This window comes from Suncus etruscus, chromosome 8 (genome assembly GCF_024139225.1).
Source record: "Suncus etruscus isolate mSunEtr1 chromosome 8, mSunEtr1.pri.cur, whole genome shotgun sequence".
NCBI classification, from domain to species: domain Eukaryota; kingdom Metazoa; phylum Chordata; class Mammalia; order Eulipotyphla; family Soricidae; genus Suncus; species Suncus etruscus.
In genome coordinates, this window is record NC_064855.1 from 23810111 (window position 1) to 23828058 (window position 17948).

Below are 17948 nucleotides of genomic sequence, written 5' to 3' on the forward strand. Positions count from 1 at the left end.
ATGCGGCCCCTCGCGCGGGCCCAGCTGCTGCTGCTGCTGCTGCTGCCGCCTCTCGCCCTGCCCGCGGCCGCCAGCGCCCCCGACGCGCCGGTGAGCGCGCGGCGGAGCCTGGTGTGGGGCCCGGGGCTCCAGGCGGCCGTCGCGGTGCCCGTCCGCTACTTCTACCTGCAGGCCGTGGGTTCGGACGGGCGGAACCTCACCCGATCGCCCCCAGGTAGTGTCCAGCGCCCCCGGCCCGAGGGCGCCTCCCCGGATCCTGCGGTGGCCCGTGGGCCGGTCTGGGCGCCCCCGATGTCCTCCCGGGCGCAAAGGACCGAGGGGATAGGCCCAAGGCATGTTGGAGGAATGTCAGAGAATGAGCCCTGGCCCTTCTCTGGAACGCGCTAGGGCTGGGGTTTTGGGGACTCAGGGATCAGGAGAGGAGAGTCCCGGCCTAGAACCTCCCCACTGGAGTCTGCAGGTCCCGGGTCGGGCGGTGGACCTGGAAGGTCCCACCCAGGATCCAAGGGCCTGGAGACGGCTCCAGAGGGGAGGCCGGTCCACGCAAACGATTGCAAAAAGTTTTTTCTGGTTCCTGACCTCGGAATCACTTGGTTCCCTGGGGTTCCCTGGGACTTCCAAGTTTCCCCAAGTCGAAGATGCTTTCTCTTGCCCTGACTCTCTTCTCGTTTTGACCTTTGTCAACTTCCTTACAACTAACTTGTCCTGCTGGTTTTATGTTGCTGCCCCGTCAGGATCTGCACATTTATATCTGATTTATGTCCAGGCTATTAGCTCTCCAGCACCCCCTGTTTTAACCCTGTCGAGACCATCGGAATGGACCATATGGGATGCCAGGCATCAACCCCTGGTCTGCCAAGTGCCAAGCAAGCCTGCTATACTATCTCTCTGGCCCCAGTTTTGATTTCCTTGTAAATCAAAATGCTCCTAAGTTGTGTCTGATTCAAATCAGACATAAATCAATATGGCATTGATGGTCCCAACCTCCTTTTGCCGACTTAGTCACTGCATTCTCTTTAACTCTGGTGCTTGAGGTTTGAATTTGTGGAGTTGAAAAACTAAGCTGAGCTTCAATTCTATTCCATTATGTTATCCTCCAGGGTAAATGAGAATTCACATTCCTTTCATTTGAAATAATTGAGTATTGCACTCTCAATTTTTCTTTTATGAGAGTAAAATAACTTTTCTATTACATTCTGGCATTATTATTTTGCATTGATTCTCATATTAGCTTCATGCCAGCAATGCCATAGGCATGAAAGTTTCAAAATTAACTAAATGGGTAAAGCACAGCTTTGTAATGATTATGTTTTTAAATATATATTTAAACTATAAAAGTGCTAGTTCAGAGAGAATAATGTAACTGAAAAATCATACTTTCAATTTTAAAAGAATGGAAATGTGGGGCTAGAGGGAGAGAGCTTTGTGGGTTGAACACATGCTTTGCAATTTGACTGAGGCTGGGTCCCCAGTGCCACATGGTGCTCAGAACACTGCCAGGAATAACTGCTGCCAGGTGTGGCCCCAAAACTGCAAAAAAAAAAAAAAAATCAAGTGGGGCACACACATAACCCTCCCACTGCCAGGGGAATCCCAAACACTGAAATCAAACAAGCAAATGAATAAGTAATAAAATGTTGGGGCTGAGGATGTGTTGCAGGAGTCAAGCACATGCCTTGCATGCATGAGACCTGGTTTGATCCATGACACTTCAAAACATACTTAAGAGAAAGGAAAGAAAAGAAATGTTTTGGAGCTAGTTTTCTTCTGTAAATCCCTCTCTTTCTCCCAAATCATACTGTTATTAGTATGCTTACTTCTAAGTTTTTATTTATTTAAATTCACCAATTTATAGAAAAGTAGGACTAATTGACTGGGAGATGGGAAAGCATCTCTGATTTCTAGCAGTGAGTAACAGAAGCTGGTTTTGGGTCCTGGGCCAATCTCTAATGTCAGTCTACCTCATGGCATTACCTTCCAGGAACCAAATAGGAACACACAAAGAATCATTTATTTAAGTATTTTAGGTGGCCTGACAGTAGGTCAGTATTTAAATGATTTCACATTAAGTTATTGGCCTTGGGCTCGGAGAGATAGCACAGCGGCGTTTGCCTTGCAAGCAGCCGATCCAGGACCAAAGGTGGTTGGTTCAAATCCCGGTGTCCCATATGGTCCCCTGTGCCTGCCAGGAGCTATTTCTGAGCAGACAGCCAGGAGTAACCCCTGAGCACTGCCGGGTGTGACCCAAAAAACAAAACAAACAAACAAACAAACAAAAAACAAGTTATTGGCCTTGAAAATAAGGCCGGAACAATTAGTGCAGTGAGTAGGGCATTTGCCTTCCACAAAGTCGACCTGGAGTTGTTCCCCAGCATCCCATAAGATTCTGAGCCCTCCAGGAGTGGATCACTGAACGTAGAACCACGAGTAAGTCCAGAACAGTTCTTGTCACAAAATTTAAGTATTATAGTTTATTTTGGTGATTTTTCTCATAATTTATCACATTTGTTTTAAGATTATAAAAATAAACATGAGTTTGAGGGCTGGAACTATTCCCATTTCTTCCTTAACATGACGTGATTCCTCAACAATCATTGGAAGTGGTCCCAGAGCACCATTGAACAAGTCCCTTTCACAAATAAAATTAAAATATGTGTTTGATACTTGATTGTGTATAGCAAGATATCAGTATATTACTGTTACAAAATTGAAAAAAATACCTCCTGATGCACAGGAAAAAATAGAAACCTGGAAGATCAAAGGAAAGTAAGGAACTTCACTGGATATAGAAAGGAAAAACAAAGAAAAACTTTTTTTTTTTTTTTTTTTTTTTGGTATTTGGGTCATACTCAGCAGCACTCAGGGATTACTCCTGGCTCTGTGCTGAGAAATCGTTCCTGGAAGGGATGCCGAGATTCAAATCATGGTCTATTCTGTATCAGCTATGTGCAAGGCAAACACCCTACCGCTGTGCTATCTCTCCGCCCCAGAAGAAAAGCTTTTATCATAATTTCAGAAATTTTATTAACTGTGTGTACATTCTTGGAGACTCGAAAGATAATACAGGAGTTAGACTGCATCCCTTGAGTGCACCCAGCCCCAGTTCAATTCCCATCAACACAGTCCCTTGAACCAGGTGGGGCTCAGTCCCAGAGGTACCCTAGCCTTGCTGCAAGTGACTCTGAAGGTCCCCAGCACCTCCTGGACCCCAACATAGCACCATTTCCATAGACCTAGTACATACTGAACTATGGCCTGGTTTCAAGTATCACTGGGAATTTACCCAGCCCTCCTGAGCAACATTTGAGAGCCTGCCCATAAACAGTCTTGCCTTCTTCATACTGTTAATAAATGTGGAACATGCTCTGGTCACTAGCACTAGAAGCTTTCAGAGGATTCACTGCTTCTTAAACTTCCAGTCAGTCTTTATTCTGAAAGAGCCTGAAGCTCAGGTGTACCAGAAGCAGCTGTCTTTAGAAAGATATCCAGTATTTACTTAGCATCAATTTTGGTTTTATAACCAAGGGTGGCTACCAAACCTACATAAACAATAAAACAACATTGTTGACTGTTGGAAATATCACTTCTGTGGAGAAAAGTGATTTTCTCAATAATTGTTATTTTATTTTGTTTTGTTTTATGGGCCACACCCAGTGATTCTCTTGGATTACACCTGGCTGTGTGCTCAGGGGTCACTTCTGGTGATGCTCAGGGTACCAGATGGGATATCAGGGATTGAACCTGGGTTGACCACGTGCAGGGTAAGCACCCTACCTGCTTACCTGCTCTAGCCCTTATGCTCAATAATTGTTAAGGTGAGATAATCATGGATTTAATTTCTTTTTCTTTCTTTCAGGTCAAACATTATTTAAAGTTGTGATCAAATCTCTTTCACCTAAAGAAACCGTCCGTATTCATGTGTCTAAGCCATTGGACAGGAATGATGGCACATTTTTGGTGCGATACAGAATGTATGAAAGTGTGAGTGAAGGGCTGAAGATAGAAGTCCTTTATGGTAATGAATATGTGGCTGAGTCTCCATACATTTTGAAAGGTGAGTGATTGTCACAGGATCCTGAGCTAGCCTTATATATTGACAGTCTCCCTGTCAGGTTGGCTGGATGGCCTTGAGTCACATTAATAAAGAAATTATGGTCTGGGATACTTTTTGGAGTTCACTTATCTTGAAATTTTAAAGAAAACTTTAAACATTTAGAGATGTAAATGTTTTTTTTTTAATGCTGGTGTATTTATTCAGGTAGTTCTTCATTCCTCTGCATAGCTATGTATCTTCATCTATCTCATCTTTTTTGCCTTTGACCAAAAAAGATTACTACTAACATTTTTTGTTTGCTTGCTTGTTTGTTTTTATTTTGGCCACTTGGGCAATGCTCAGGGGGTTACTCCTAGCTCTGCACTCAAGAATTACTCCTATTATAGTTTTTTGGGTTATTATAAGTTTGGGGGTCTATATGGGGTGTCAAAGATTTAACTTGAGTTGATTTCATGCAAGGCAAGTGCCTTACTCACTGTTATCTCTCCAGCCCCCTAACAGATTTTAGAATAAGAACCTTGATCCTGGAGTGCAGAACCAGGGGTAAGCCCTAAGCACAGTAGATTGTGCCCCTCCGCACAAAAATTTATGGTGCTACACAGTAGATTGTGCCCCTCCCCACAAAAATTTATGGTGCTAACTTCTCCAGTTTTGAATAACTGAAATATATTTTGCTTGTATTTTTGAAAGACAACTTCACTGGTTATTGATAAGCAATTTTGTTTGTTTACATTTACTACTTTTATAATGTCCCAGTATCTTGGGTCCAGAAATATATCACAATGTGTAAGGTTCTAGACTTGCATACAGCCAACCCCAGTTTAATCACTGGCACTATGTATGTTCAGGCCCTCAGCAGTCCCTGAGCACTGCCAAGAGTGATTCCTGAGCATCAGGCCAGGACTAGCCATTGAGCATAACTAAGTGTGGCCCAACTTCTCCTATAAAAGCAACATTTTTAAATGTTCCTTAACCTTTTATAAGTCACTAGAAATGAAATTGCTGGGCCCGGAGAGATAGCGCAGTGGCGTTTGCCTTGCAAGCAGCCGATTCAGGACCAAAGGTGGTTGGTTCGAATCCCGGTGTCCCATATAGTCCCCCGTGCCTGCCAGGAGCTATTTCTGAGCAGACAGCCAGGAGTAACCCCTGAGCATCACCGGGTGTGACCCAAAAAAACAAAAAAAAATAAATAAAAATAAAAGAAATGAAATTGCTGTTGACCCTATGTAAATCAACTGGGAGAGGACATAGTTGTCTAAGGGCTTGAGAATGGAGGCAAGAAAGAGACAGTCATTGTTGTTACACGACCTTTCACAGCTGCTCTGTTTAGAAAGAGTGTGTCCCTATCTGATGTCCTGGAACTCACCAGGAGGCTGCCTGTGAGATGAGGTTGGTTTAGGCCATGCCAATGATGCCCAGGGACTAACCCTGATTCTTTGTTTTAGGTACCACATTTGGGGGCTCAAATTTGGGGGTTTACACAAGCAAATCCCTTGCACTTATTGCTAGAGTAAGGGCTTGTTGCTCGAGTGAGACTATGTGTGTTTTGCTCCATAGGCCCAGTGTACCATGAGTACTGTGTGTGTCCAGAAGAGGACCCCCAAGCCTGGCAGAAAACTCTCGCTTGCCCAATCAGTGAACCCCAGATCGAGAAAGATTTTGCTTCTTTCCCCAGCATCAATCTCCAACAGATGCTAAATGAAGTTCCAACAAGGTTTGGGGGTGAGAGAGGTGCCGTTGTTCATTACACAATTCTCAATAACCACATCTACCGGAGAAACTTAGGGAAGTACACAGACTTCAAAATGTTCTCAGATGAGATTTTGCTGTCACTGGCAAGAAAGGTATGAGAATGATTTTGCTGACTGAAAAAAAATTTATTTTGTTACACTGTGTAAATATCAAATAAGAATGACATGGACTGGAAATGGGTTTTGACCTTGGAAATGTGCATGTCACATAGCTCCCACCTGTAGGGCTGGGGGATTCATCAGTAGGGCCCATCCCTTGCCCAACATACATTGACCCTAAGTCAATTCCTGGCACTTCCTCTAAAATAAAACCCCATCTTAGTGTTTGTTAAGTCTACACTTTTAGGAATCTCTCTTCTAATTTATTTTTTTTAACAGAGAAAAGGTAGATTTGGGCCATGTCAGTGAGATCAGGGACTACCCCTGATTCTGTGCTCCAGGTACCATGTTTCAGGGTTCAAATTTGGAGCTTTACACAAGCAAATTATGTGCTCAGCTTGTTGAACTAACTCTCCAGCCCCTCTTTCCTTTAGTTTTAATGAGCGAGGTGGATTCCACCTGAATTCAGGATTTAATCCTGTCTCTGTGCTTAGGGATCCCTCCCACTGGTGTTCGGGGACCATAGCTAGTATTGGCTATTAGAATTAGAATTGGCTACAAGTCACCCTGGGCTCTGCCAGCACTAACCACCTCAGTTTGCTTCTGGAAGTTCTCTGTTCCTGCTGAAAATGCCTTCTGTTCACATGACATTTTACCTTCTATGGCTGTTTTTTTTCTCCCTTTCACAGAGGATTTGAATTTAAAATATATTTTTCATGTCTTACTATAAGTGTTTCTGAAAGAATGTCTGTATGTTACATTTTGCTTAAGGTTGGACAGATTATTTTGCTACTTAAAATAACAGGTCATGGAGCAACAAAGAGGGTACATTGGGTAAAGCACTTGTCTTACAGGAAGTTGACCTAGGTTCAATACCTGACAACACATACTACACCCCAAGCACTACTAAGAGTGATCCCTATGGTAAACCTGGAGTGGTCCAAAAACAAAACAAAACAAAACAAACAACAACAACAAAAGATAAAAACAAACAAAAACTTGGTACATAGTAAATACAACACCAAGTTATTTTGTATCAGTGCACAGTAAATACAATAAAATACACATAACCCCTACCACTGAAAGCAGACATCCCTCCATTAGTCAGACTAGCTTGTCCTGGCTTCTGGGAAGAGGAAAGAGCTATGGTCTTCCAGGCCTTAACTTCTTGAGGAATCTGATTGAACTTCATGACAGCAGTGAGAGTGGACCATATGGAGAGGACCAGAAACAACTGGTGCTGGCAGGAATGCTGTGGTAAAGGAACCCATTTACTGTTGGTGGGAGTAAAGCTGGTTCCACTTCTGTGGAACATGGTATAGATAAAGACTTCTCAAAATCTCAAACTAGGATTCCTATAGCATCTAGACAGTTCAATCCTTACACATATCCCCAAACACAAAAACATTCATTTAAAAAGATAAATTTATGTGGCCAGCCTGGGCTATGCTTTCTGCTCACAAGCACCACCAGAGTAGTTCCTGAGCACAGAACAAGGAGTAAGCCTGAGTATTGCTGGGGTATCCCCAAAGGAGAAAACAACACAAATGTACGTATGTATTCATCAAAACACTATTAGCAATAGCCATAATCTGGAAGTAAGCCAAACACTCAGTGGTAGATAAGTGGATGAAAAGTTGCGATATACTCACAACATAGAATAGTACTTAGGTATAAGAGAAAATGAAATTTTGCCCTTTGCTATAACTTGGGTGGAGCTAGACATGGAATGAAATTAGTCAGAGGGAGGAGGTCAGTACCAGATGATCTCACTCATATGTGTTATGTGGCATATAAACAAAGCCAAGGAAGGAGTAAGCAATAGTTGATGACAAAACGCCCTGGACTTTGTATATAGAACTGAGGTTGCCAAGGTGGAAGAGGGAAAAGGGGAAGAAGAGGTAAACTAGAAGTGATGGCAAGACAGGGGTGGAGGGTCCTTCGTCAACCTACTAGTAGGAGAGTGACAGGAATTTCTACACCAGACCCAAGAACAACCACTATTGAACCATGTTCCCTCAATTCCAACCACAAAGTCTGCAAGTGGCCCCTCAGGCTTTTCTTTCTACTCCATCCCCAACATCCTCCTGATTTTGCTCTTTTCCTAGTTGGTAGCATGCAAGACAGTCACCCTACCCTCTGCACTATCACTCCAGCTCCCTCTACCACATTTTGAAAACTTGTTTTTGGCAAAGAGGGGAGTACCATGGTGATATGGGGTGCTCTGGAGACCCTGCAGTTCTGACCATTAAACCCAAGCATGCTGGCCCCTTTGAGCCATCTCCCAGCCCAGCATATTCGCAAACATGTTAGAAGAGTAAAATAAACTCTGTCGTTCTTCCTTCTCTCCTAACTATACAAAGTTAGGAGTGAAAGAGGATGGAGAGTTATTATCTTTTTTTACAAAGTTTTTTAAACCAAAAGTCAACTTGGCAGATGTGAGTGACACTTTCCTCAGTTTGTTGACCATAGTTCCAGTCCATTCTTTTTTTTTTTTTTGTCTTTTTGGTATGTGGGCCACACCCGGTGATGCTCAGGGATTATTCCTGGCTATGTGCTCAGAAATCACTTGTGGCTCGGGGGACAATATGTGACACTGGGAATCGAAGTGCAGTCTGTCCTAGGTCAGCCGTGTGCAAGTCAAATGCCCTACTGCCTGTGTCACCACTTCGTCCCTCCAATCCATTCTTATTTTATATCTTACCTTATATAATAGTGCTATATGCAGATCTGAATATAAGATTTGTTTTCTTCCTGAGTTATCCCTGAGCCACTTTGCCCTATATTTCTGTATCTGGTACTCACACTCCTGCCAAAGTACAAGAGTACAGTATCTTGTACTCATTTTTGCTTTATCTTGAACTCACTTTGCTCATGTTTGAGCTGCCACACTCAACCTTTTTGCATATTGTGGCATCAGGAATTGAACCCACAACCTCACACATACAGTACAGGCATTCTAAGCCACTGAGCTATCCTCAGGGCTACCTATAGGAGTGATATTTACTGGGTTTGATTTTACCTGTTGGTGAAAATTGATGCTGTTTAGAGATATTTTCAGTCATCACTGTGTAGGGTTGGGATTGCTACCAGTATCTGGTAGGTAGAGTACAGGGATGATGCTGAACATCCAATGATGAACAAAACAACCTGAGTGGCAAGGAGTTAAGCCAAACTAAACTGTCAGTAGCACCAAGTGTGAGAAACCTTATGGCAAGAACATGGTGTGAAGCATGTTTCTGAATTGAGTCTCTGAATTGCAGGGGAGCAATTGAATGATTTCCTTTCCCTCCTCTTTGTTTTGGATTCTTTGTCTGGTGGCTGGTAAGGAATGCTAACAATTGATAGCAAGGCAGTTAGGCTTTTGTCTTGTATGCAGCTGACCTGGGAGGGACCCAGATTTCATTCCCGGCATTCCATAGGGTCCCCTGAGCCTGCCAGGAGCAATTTCTGGGCACAAAGCCAAAAGTAGCCCCTGAACACTGCCAGGTGTGGAGGAAAAAAAAAAACATACAAACCTCACCTCTGGTCCAAGCAGCTCAGTATAGAGCAGAGTGGGGTATCATTTTTTTGCCAGGATCACTCAGTGTTTTTTGGTTTGGGAGCCACGCCCATAATATTCAAGGGTTTTGTTGGTTTTGGACTTGGGGTCACATCTGGCTTTGCTCTGGGGCTACAACAGGTAGTGCTTGAACCTCCCTGCTGCGCTGGGAATGGAATGTGGGTTCCTTCATGCAAAGCATTCGCTTGTGTACTCTCTCTCTCCCTTCCTCTCTCTCTCCCCCTCTCCCTCCCTTCCTCCCCCCCCCTCTCAACTCAGATGAAAGTTGGTGGCATTTTTAGAGTAGAAGCCTAAAGGCAACTGGTTCAAGGAAGAAGAAATAAAGATAAACTAGAAACAAAGATAAGCTAGAAAGAGATAGTGGGGCTTTGGATTTTAGCCAGAATTTGCACCTTGTTCCTATAGGCTTATGGTTCTGTTTAGCTAGTAATGATTTTTATTTAGGTTTAGAAATTTGGGCAGCAGTGTGGAGAAGAAACTAAAACGAGGAAAAGCTAGAATGACAGTATTTAACAAGGAAGTTAGTACAGCTTTAATCATTGTCCCTGAAATATAAGGTTGAACCTACTAGAAGAGCATTTAAGATGGAGTGGAGGGTTGTGGGCACTTGAATGGTGGTGGTGGATTTGTAGTAAATTTTAGCATTATTTTATTTAAGTTCCTAAATTATAATAAAAAAGTATACAAACGGGGTGATAAGTCATTGATCAGGAATATAAAAATGGAATAGTAGATTCTAGAACAAAAAATAAATGTTATAATAAAGAGTTTCAGTGGTGGGAGGAAAACATGAACTTGAATCTACTAACTGTGCAGATTTGCATCAAGATAATTGGCAGGAAGGGCCCTAAAGCCATTTATTTATGCCTTTTTATACAGGCTCCCCTCTTCACACTAACCAGTTCTAAATGTCACTTCAGAGGTTGCTAACCTCTGGTGAATTGAATTTGCCTGTATTGTCCTCATTCTTGACTTTCTGATTCTGTTGATGACCGGAAGTATTCTTTCTGGGGCTTGAGTACCTACAATGGGTAGCACTTGCCTTCATGCACCAGACCCACATACAATCCCTGACATCCTCTAAGATCCTTTAGTACAGAGTCAGGAGTATAACTCTTGAGCATTGCTGGATATGACCCAAAAACAAACAACAAAAAAAGCAGCATCCTTTCTTCTTCTGATATTTTCAAATGTTTTAAGTTTATTTTTTCAAAAATTATTGCCTTTTTTTTCTTTACTTAGGTCCTTCTTCCAGACTTAGAATTTTACATTAATCTTGGAGATTGGCCCTTGGAGCATAGAAAAGCCAATGGCACTCCAGGCCCTTTACCAATCATCTCTTGGTGCGGCTCTCAGGACTCCCGGGATGTCATCCTTCCAACCTATGACATCACTCATTCCACGCTTGAAGCAATGAGGGGTGTTACCAATGACCTCCTCTCTATTCAGGGAAATACAGGTAAACAAAAGTTGATTCTTGGACTCAAAGTTTGGAAGTCAAGAAGTAAAGGGAAGGACTGAAGACATAGTAAAGAGGGTAGGACACTTTTCTTGCTAGCTAACTCTAGTTTGGTCCCAGGAATCCCAAAGAGTTCCCTGAGCACCACCAGGAGTAATTCCTGAATGCAGAGCCAGAAGTAATCTCTGAACATCACCAGGTTGTGGTCCAAAAATGAAAAAAAAAAAAAATAGAAAGGGAAAGAAGACTTTTTCCTCCAGAAAAAAATTAAGTTTATAATTAAATAACTTATATTTATCCTAATTTTCTTTTCTAATTCATTTTGTTTGTGTTTGGGGGCCATACTCATCAGTGCTCATATCTTACTTTTGGCTCTGCACTCAGGGATCACTCCTGGTGTACTCCAGGAACCATATGTAGTGCCAGGGATCAAACCTGGATCAGCTGCCTGCAAGACAAATGCCTTTCCTGCTGAACAACCACTCCAGTCCAGCCCCATTTATTCTTATTTTCTTACCAAGTTAAAGTACCATCAAATTGAATATGGTTACTTCATTTTGGTGAGGAAGGACTCTCAAGTAATGTTCAGGGCAGAGGGGCCAGGAGCCACACAGGATGGAATTCTGCCAGCTGAGTGGGGAAGTTTATTACTAAGATCTGACTGTCAAACTCACCATGGTGGTGCCAGAAGCCTCCAGTCACATCCAGTGATGCTTACGGGCCTGTTCAGTGCTGGTGTTCAAACTGAGCTCCTGGATTCCTGAAACATGTAAAACATGCAGCCTTGACTGTTGATTGCTCCCTAGCCTTAAAGTGGTCTTTTCAAATTCTGGGCCAGAAATCTGCATAACAGTGTTTGCCTTGCATAGGCTGAACCCAGTTTGATTCCTGGAACTGTATACGGTCCCAACCACCACCAGGAATAACTTCAGGGATTCACTGGGTGTGACCTAGCCTCAGCCTCCCCTAAAAGATCTTTCTTATCCAAAAGTTAAAAATACCTGAATTGGGCCACTTCAGTCAATGGGCCAGTGTTGTTCGTACCATAACCGTAATCACTTATAATGATGGAGTCTTCTTTTGAATTCATAATTTGTAAAATCTATTTGAAAATAATGTACTTGGTAAAATTGTCCTTTGATTCTAGTCTAAATCCTTTATATTATTGGTTGCTATGAAATAACTTTATCTTTCTCTTTTTTTTATCTTTATCTTTTTTTCTTTGCCATTTGGATTATAAGATATCTTGGTGTTGGTTTATTAGGGTCTATTTTATTAGGGACTCTTTTCACTTCCTGGATTTGCAGAGTCGTCTTTCCAAAGGGTGGGGAAGTTTTCTGTTATTATTTCCCTAACTACTTGTTCTTCTCCTTTCCCTGTTTCCTCTCCTTCTGGTATAACTACAATTCTTAGATTATTTCTTTTGTCTTTGTTCATTAAGTACTGGACTTTTCCTTCCAGTGCCTTGCCTCTTAATTTCTTGTTGGTTTCCTGGTCATTTTTGGTTTGCAGTTTTCCTTCAAGTACTACTATGTGCTTCTTCATCTCTGCAATTCTGCTCGTCTGGCTTTTTACAGTGTCTGTTAATTTCTTTAATTGCTTTTGTATGGGGGTCTCTCATATTCTGTATTAGATCTTTAATTTGGCTAATTTGCTCCTCCATGGATTTCTTGTACTCAGTGGCTAGAGATTCTCTCATTTTCTGTACCATGGTTTGCATTTCCTTTCTTATGGCTGCTTTTAAATCTTCATCTCTTGCATCTGTGCATTTTGGTGGACTTGGGAACTTAGTAGGAGTTCTCTCTGTATCGCCAGCTGTTAGGTTCCTCCTCATGTTTTTGTGCATTTATTGGTGTGACTTGGAGAGCAATGTCTTCCGATTTTGGCCTGTTTTTGCACCCTGAGATGTAGGGCTGGGTCCCTTCTCTAGATTGCAGCTCTGGGTGGGCTGGCTGAAGTTTGGCTTCTAGCGTACCCTCTAGTGGGAGCCTGATGGATTAGTGTTCCCTGCTCTTGCTGCCAGCCAGTGCAGTACCGCTCCTAGCCACAATAGTGGGGGCGCTGTTGAACCTGGCTCCTTTGCCCTCCTCCCCTACCTGGAAGTCAGCGAAGCTCCGCCTCTTCCAGGCCTCTGTTGGAAAACCCTCTCATCTATGGTTCCTAGCCCGTCCCAGCTGGGAGCGCTAGAGACCTCAGAGATGCAGTCGAGGGTGGGGCGGAGGCAGCGGAAAGTCCCCTGGCGAATGCCACCTTGGGAGACCTCACAGCCGCGACAGGGGGGAGGGGCGGAGGCAAAGGACGGCCTCCCACCTGGTGCCGCGTCTGGAAACCTCACAGATGCGATCAAAATAATTTTAAATGTAATAAAATTATGGAGTCAGAGAGATAGCATGGAGGTAAGGCATATGCCTTTCATGCAGAAGGAGGTGGTTCAAAACCCAGCATCCCATATGGTCCCCCGTGACTGCCAGGAGAGATTTCTGAGCATAGAGCCAGGAGTGACCCCTGAGCGCTGCCGGGTGTGACCCAAAAAACAAACAAATAAATAAATAAAGTAATACAATTATTTGAAGATGCCAGAGAATTATATTAGCTGCATGATTTTTAGTAACGAATGTTTCTTTTCCCCTTTCTGCCCCTTTTCATCTTTTAAAATCTAAATTTCCCCTCACTTCAGGCATTAGATTTATTAACACAACCTTTTATTAAACTGAATTTTCAAGCAGAAAAAAAAGAAAACCTTGAGTAGTTTCCTTTTATGTTTTGTGGCTTGGTAGACAGTGAATGAAATTGGAAATTTTTTGTAAACTAAAGAATGAAATGAAAAATTGACTTACTTAGTGTATGTTGACAATGATTTCCGAAAAAAACATGCTTAAAAGGTAGAGTCATTGACCACCTCCAATTTGCTTCGTGATTTATCCCACACAACACTGACCTGTGTTAACTAATGACGTCTCTTAATAATAGTATATATTTTAAATAACACTTTCAGAATATTTTCTTCCCAGGAAAGCAATAATATGTGTGTATATAGAGTGTAGAATTATATCTCTATATTTGCATTTAACAACACATGAAAAAAGACATCTCTATAATCAGAAATGATAAGCCAAAAATTGGGAGCAACTTCAGGACTCAAACTGTTAGTTAAGTCATTTGTTCTGATTACCCTGTCTTAGAAAAAAAATCCTGATTTGTTTTTTAATTGCAAAGTAGGCATGATGGAAGAAGCTAATACCTTGATGAATAAACCAGAACTGTTTTCTTTGAACTTGGTGTGACACTATTTTGGCATTTCCGAGCATCATACAACAGGAACTCCAGTATTTCAGTGAAACCTCACTAGTATACAGATGAACGCAGAATGTACCATTATGGAGGCTGGAATGATATAGCATAATATTGGGTTCTTGCCTTGCATGTAGTCAATCTGGGTTCCCTAGCCCAGCCAGAAGTGATCCTTTGCTCAGAACCAGAAGTAAGCTGTGAGCATAACTGAGTGTGACACCAAAATAAAGAACCCAAGCTCCAGAATATGTCCTTCATAAGGTGCAGCAAATAAAAATTTTTTTTTAATTTTCAAATTTAAATTAAGTTTTTTAATATTTTTTTATTTATACACCATGGTTACAAGGTTGTTCATACTAGTTTTTTCACAGATAAAGTTGTTCATGATTGAGTTACAATCATACAATGTATAACAACCATCACTAGCATGCATTTCCCGCCAACAACATCAACAGTTTTTCTCTCACCCTCCCTGGTGCCCTCTTGTGTTCCCCCACCTGCTTCTAAAAGCAGGACATGAATTTTACTTCATTCTCTCTCTCTCTCTCTCTCTCTCTCTCTCTCTCTCTCTCTCTCTCTCTCTCTCTCACTTTTTCTTTCTTTCTTTTTTGACATTGTGCTTTGCAATACTGTTAATGAAAGGGTGCCAAGAATTTTTCTTTCTGTATTAGACCCTTCTCTACTCTAATTACACTCTCCACTCTTTGTGGCAAGCTTCCTATCATGAACTGTCTTTTGAATCCTCATCTCTATTGTCTCTGGATATTATATCAACAGTGTCTCTTTATTTTTCTTTTCTTTTTTTTTTTTTTTCTGATCAAGGTGGCATTTATTTTCAGAACTAACAAAACTTATATAGTAAGAAATCACAAAGGGAGGGTCACGTGTACAATGCTTTACATTCTTTCCATACATTCCATGTTAGCCCGTACCTAGTACAACCTTAACAGCTCCTGTGTTGAAGCTGTCCAGAACATCCCATTAGGGAGTACCTAGATGCTATCAGCAAATTTCTCAGGCTTGCAATTAGTGGTCTGCATTGTTTTATGGCCATCTGACATGTATACAGGTTACAGTTCAACTAGAGGACAGCCTTGCAGCATAATGGCTGCTGTAGTTTAAAATGGCTGTGCTCATGTCAAGCTTCTGCAAGGAAGTACTGGCTCCCAACATACATGGCAGTTAGGACCGTGATATAAAGCTGGCTTCTAACTGCTTTGTGAATCTCTCCACCTTCAGAGCCACCAGACCATAAGGGCTGCGGGAGCCGGGTCGATAGGCCTCACCATCCCCACACTAACTCATTATTTTATATTCAGATAAAATGCCATCCCCTCTGTGCCAACACTCCAACCTCAAGTCCCATTCTATCTTTCAACCTCCCTTTCATTTAGAAAGTGGCAAAGGATTTATCTAGGCCCAGCACTGAAGGGCTGAATCCTTCTCCCCAAATCACACACTTGCGCGTGCGCGGACACACACACACACACACACGCACACACAACATGGGGCGTGGAAAAGTTTGCAAGCCAAGACCATATTTCCAACTGGATTGTGTTTGATTTCCAGGACTCAGAGCACTCAGATTGCTTTGATTTGTCATTTTATAAAATCAAAAGGTGAACTCATAGAGCTAGAGTAACAGTACATTGGGAAGGGCATTTGCCATGCATGCAGCTGATCTGGGTTCAATCCCCAGCATCCCATGGGGTCCCCTGAGTCTCACCAAGAGTTATTCCTGAGCATGGAGCCAAGAATAACCACTGTGCTTTGCAGGGTGTGACAAACACACACATAGATATATACATGCATAAATACATACACACCCACCGCATGATCCCAGTGACAGAACATTTTTCCATGATAATGGTTGACATGCTGCCTTGCAACTCAGCTAGTTCTGATCTACAATCTTCAGCAATGACATCTGGAAAAGCTCCTCAGAATCCCCCAGTCCCTTTTCCATCTACCACTACCCTGGGCCCCTTTCCGACCTTGCCATTCCCCCCAGTCTAGAACATTCTAGAAAGAACTAAGTTGTAGCAGTGGGTGAGAGAGCATGTTGGGGCAAGGGAAGGGTAGAGAAGGGGCCACAGGCCTGGAATCTTTCTCTTATCATTTCGATGTCAACATCCAGCACCCAGTGCTATGTGATTTCACAAGAGGCAACGACAGAGAGGAATAGGGACAGACACAGGAGATGCCAATCAAAGGTTTCTGGGTTTTTTGTTTGTTTGTTTTATAAAGTTCTAACATTGGGTGGGGTAGAGTGGTAGTATGGTGGGGAGGGCACTTGCATGGGGCTGACCCTGGTTAGATCCCAAGCGTTTCATATTGTTCCAAGCACAGCCAGGAGTGATTCCTCAGAACAGAGTCAGGAGGTAAGCACTAAGCCTAGCCAAGAGTGACCTCACCAAAAAAAAAAAAAAAAGGGAAAAGGAAAAGGAATGAAAAAGAACCATTTAATTCTGGAGAGCTGAGATGTGCAACTTCTTGTCTTCCTTAATCAAACTATTTTGCAAAAGAGGAAACCAGGATTGGAGAGATAGGTTTGCTTTGCACACAATTGACCTGGGTTCGATCTCTGGCATCCAATAGAGTTCCCACTGGTAAGTGAAATTATTCTATGTGTATCCCTCTGACTCATAATATACTCTATGACCATCATATATAAGCATCATATATAAGCAAATTTCATTACTTCATTTTTCCTAATAGCTGCATAGTATTCCATTGTGTAGATGTACCAGTTCTTTAGCCACTCATCTGTTGTCAGGAACCTGGGTTGCTTTCAGATTCTGGCTATTGTTAATAGTGCCAGGATGAACATAGGAGTGTAGAGGGCATTTTTGTGTGGTATGTTTTTGTGTTTCCATATTTTTAAGGATTATCCATATTATTTTCCAGAAAGGTTGAACTAGATGACATTCTAACCAGCCTTTCTCCCCACCACACCAACACTGGTTATGCTTCTTCTTTGTGATCTGTGGTGTAACATGTAAGATCTCATTGTTGTTTTGATTTGCATCTCCCTGATGAATAGTGATGTGAAGCATTTTTTCATGTCCCTTTTGGCCACCTGTATTTCTTCTTTGAGGAAATGTCTGTTTATTTCTTCAACCATTTTAAATAGGGTTTAGATATTTTTTTCTTGTTCACTTCTTCCAGTACCTTATATATCTTAGATATTAGCCCTTTATCAGATGAATATTGGATGAACAGTTTCGCCCATTTCATGAGTAGCCCTTGAATCCTGTTACTGTTTCCTTTGTAGTGCAGAAGCTTATTGTTTAATGTTCTTTTGTTTATCTCTGCTTCCAATCATTTGGACAGTGGTATTTCCTCCTTGAAGAAGCCTTCAGTCTAAATGTCATGGAGTGTTTTGCCTATGTTTTCCTCTATGTACTTTATAGTTTCACATCTGATACCAAGGTCTTTAATCCATTTTGATTTGACCTTTGTGCATGGTGTTAAAGAGAGATCTGAGTTCACTTTTTTGCATGTAACTGACCCAGTTTTTCCAGCACAACTTGTTGAAGAGGCTTTTCTTGCTTTATCTTGTATTTCTTGCCCCTTTATCAAAATTAATTGTTTGTACACCTAGGTTCATTCAGTCTCAGAATATTCAAGTTGGTTACATTGATCTAGGAACTGTCTGTTTCCAATTCCATGTTTCTTTAATGGCTATTGCTTTATAGTACAATTTAAAATTTGAGAAAGTGATGACTCTAT

The 17948-nt window shown here is 42.0% G+C and overlaps 1 protein-coding gene across 1 annotated transcript in view; it reads left to right on the forward strand.

The window, feature by feature from the left end:
* POGLUT3 (protein O-glucosyltransferase 3) overlaps positions 1-17948 on the forward strand; it is a 30152-nt gene continuing 12204 nt past the window's right edge. The window contains 4 exon segments of the mRNA XM_049778422.1: positions 1-214; positions 3857-4054; positions 5612-5898; positions 10709-10925. Coding sequence (XP_049634379.1) covers positions 1-214; positions 3857-4054; positions 5612-5898; positions 10709-10925 — 916 coding nt within the window.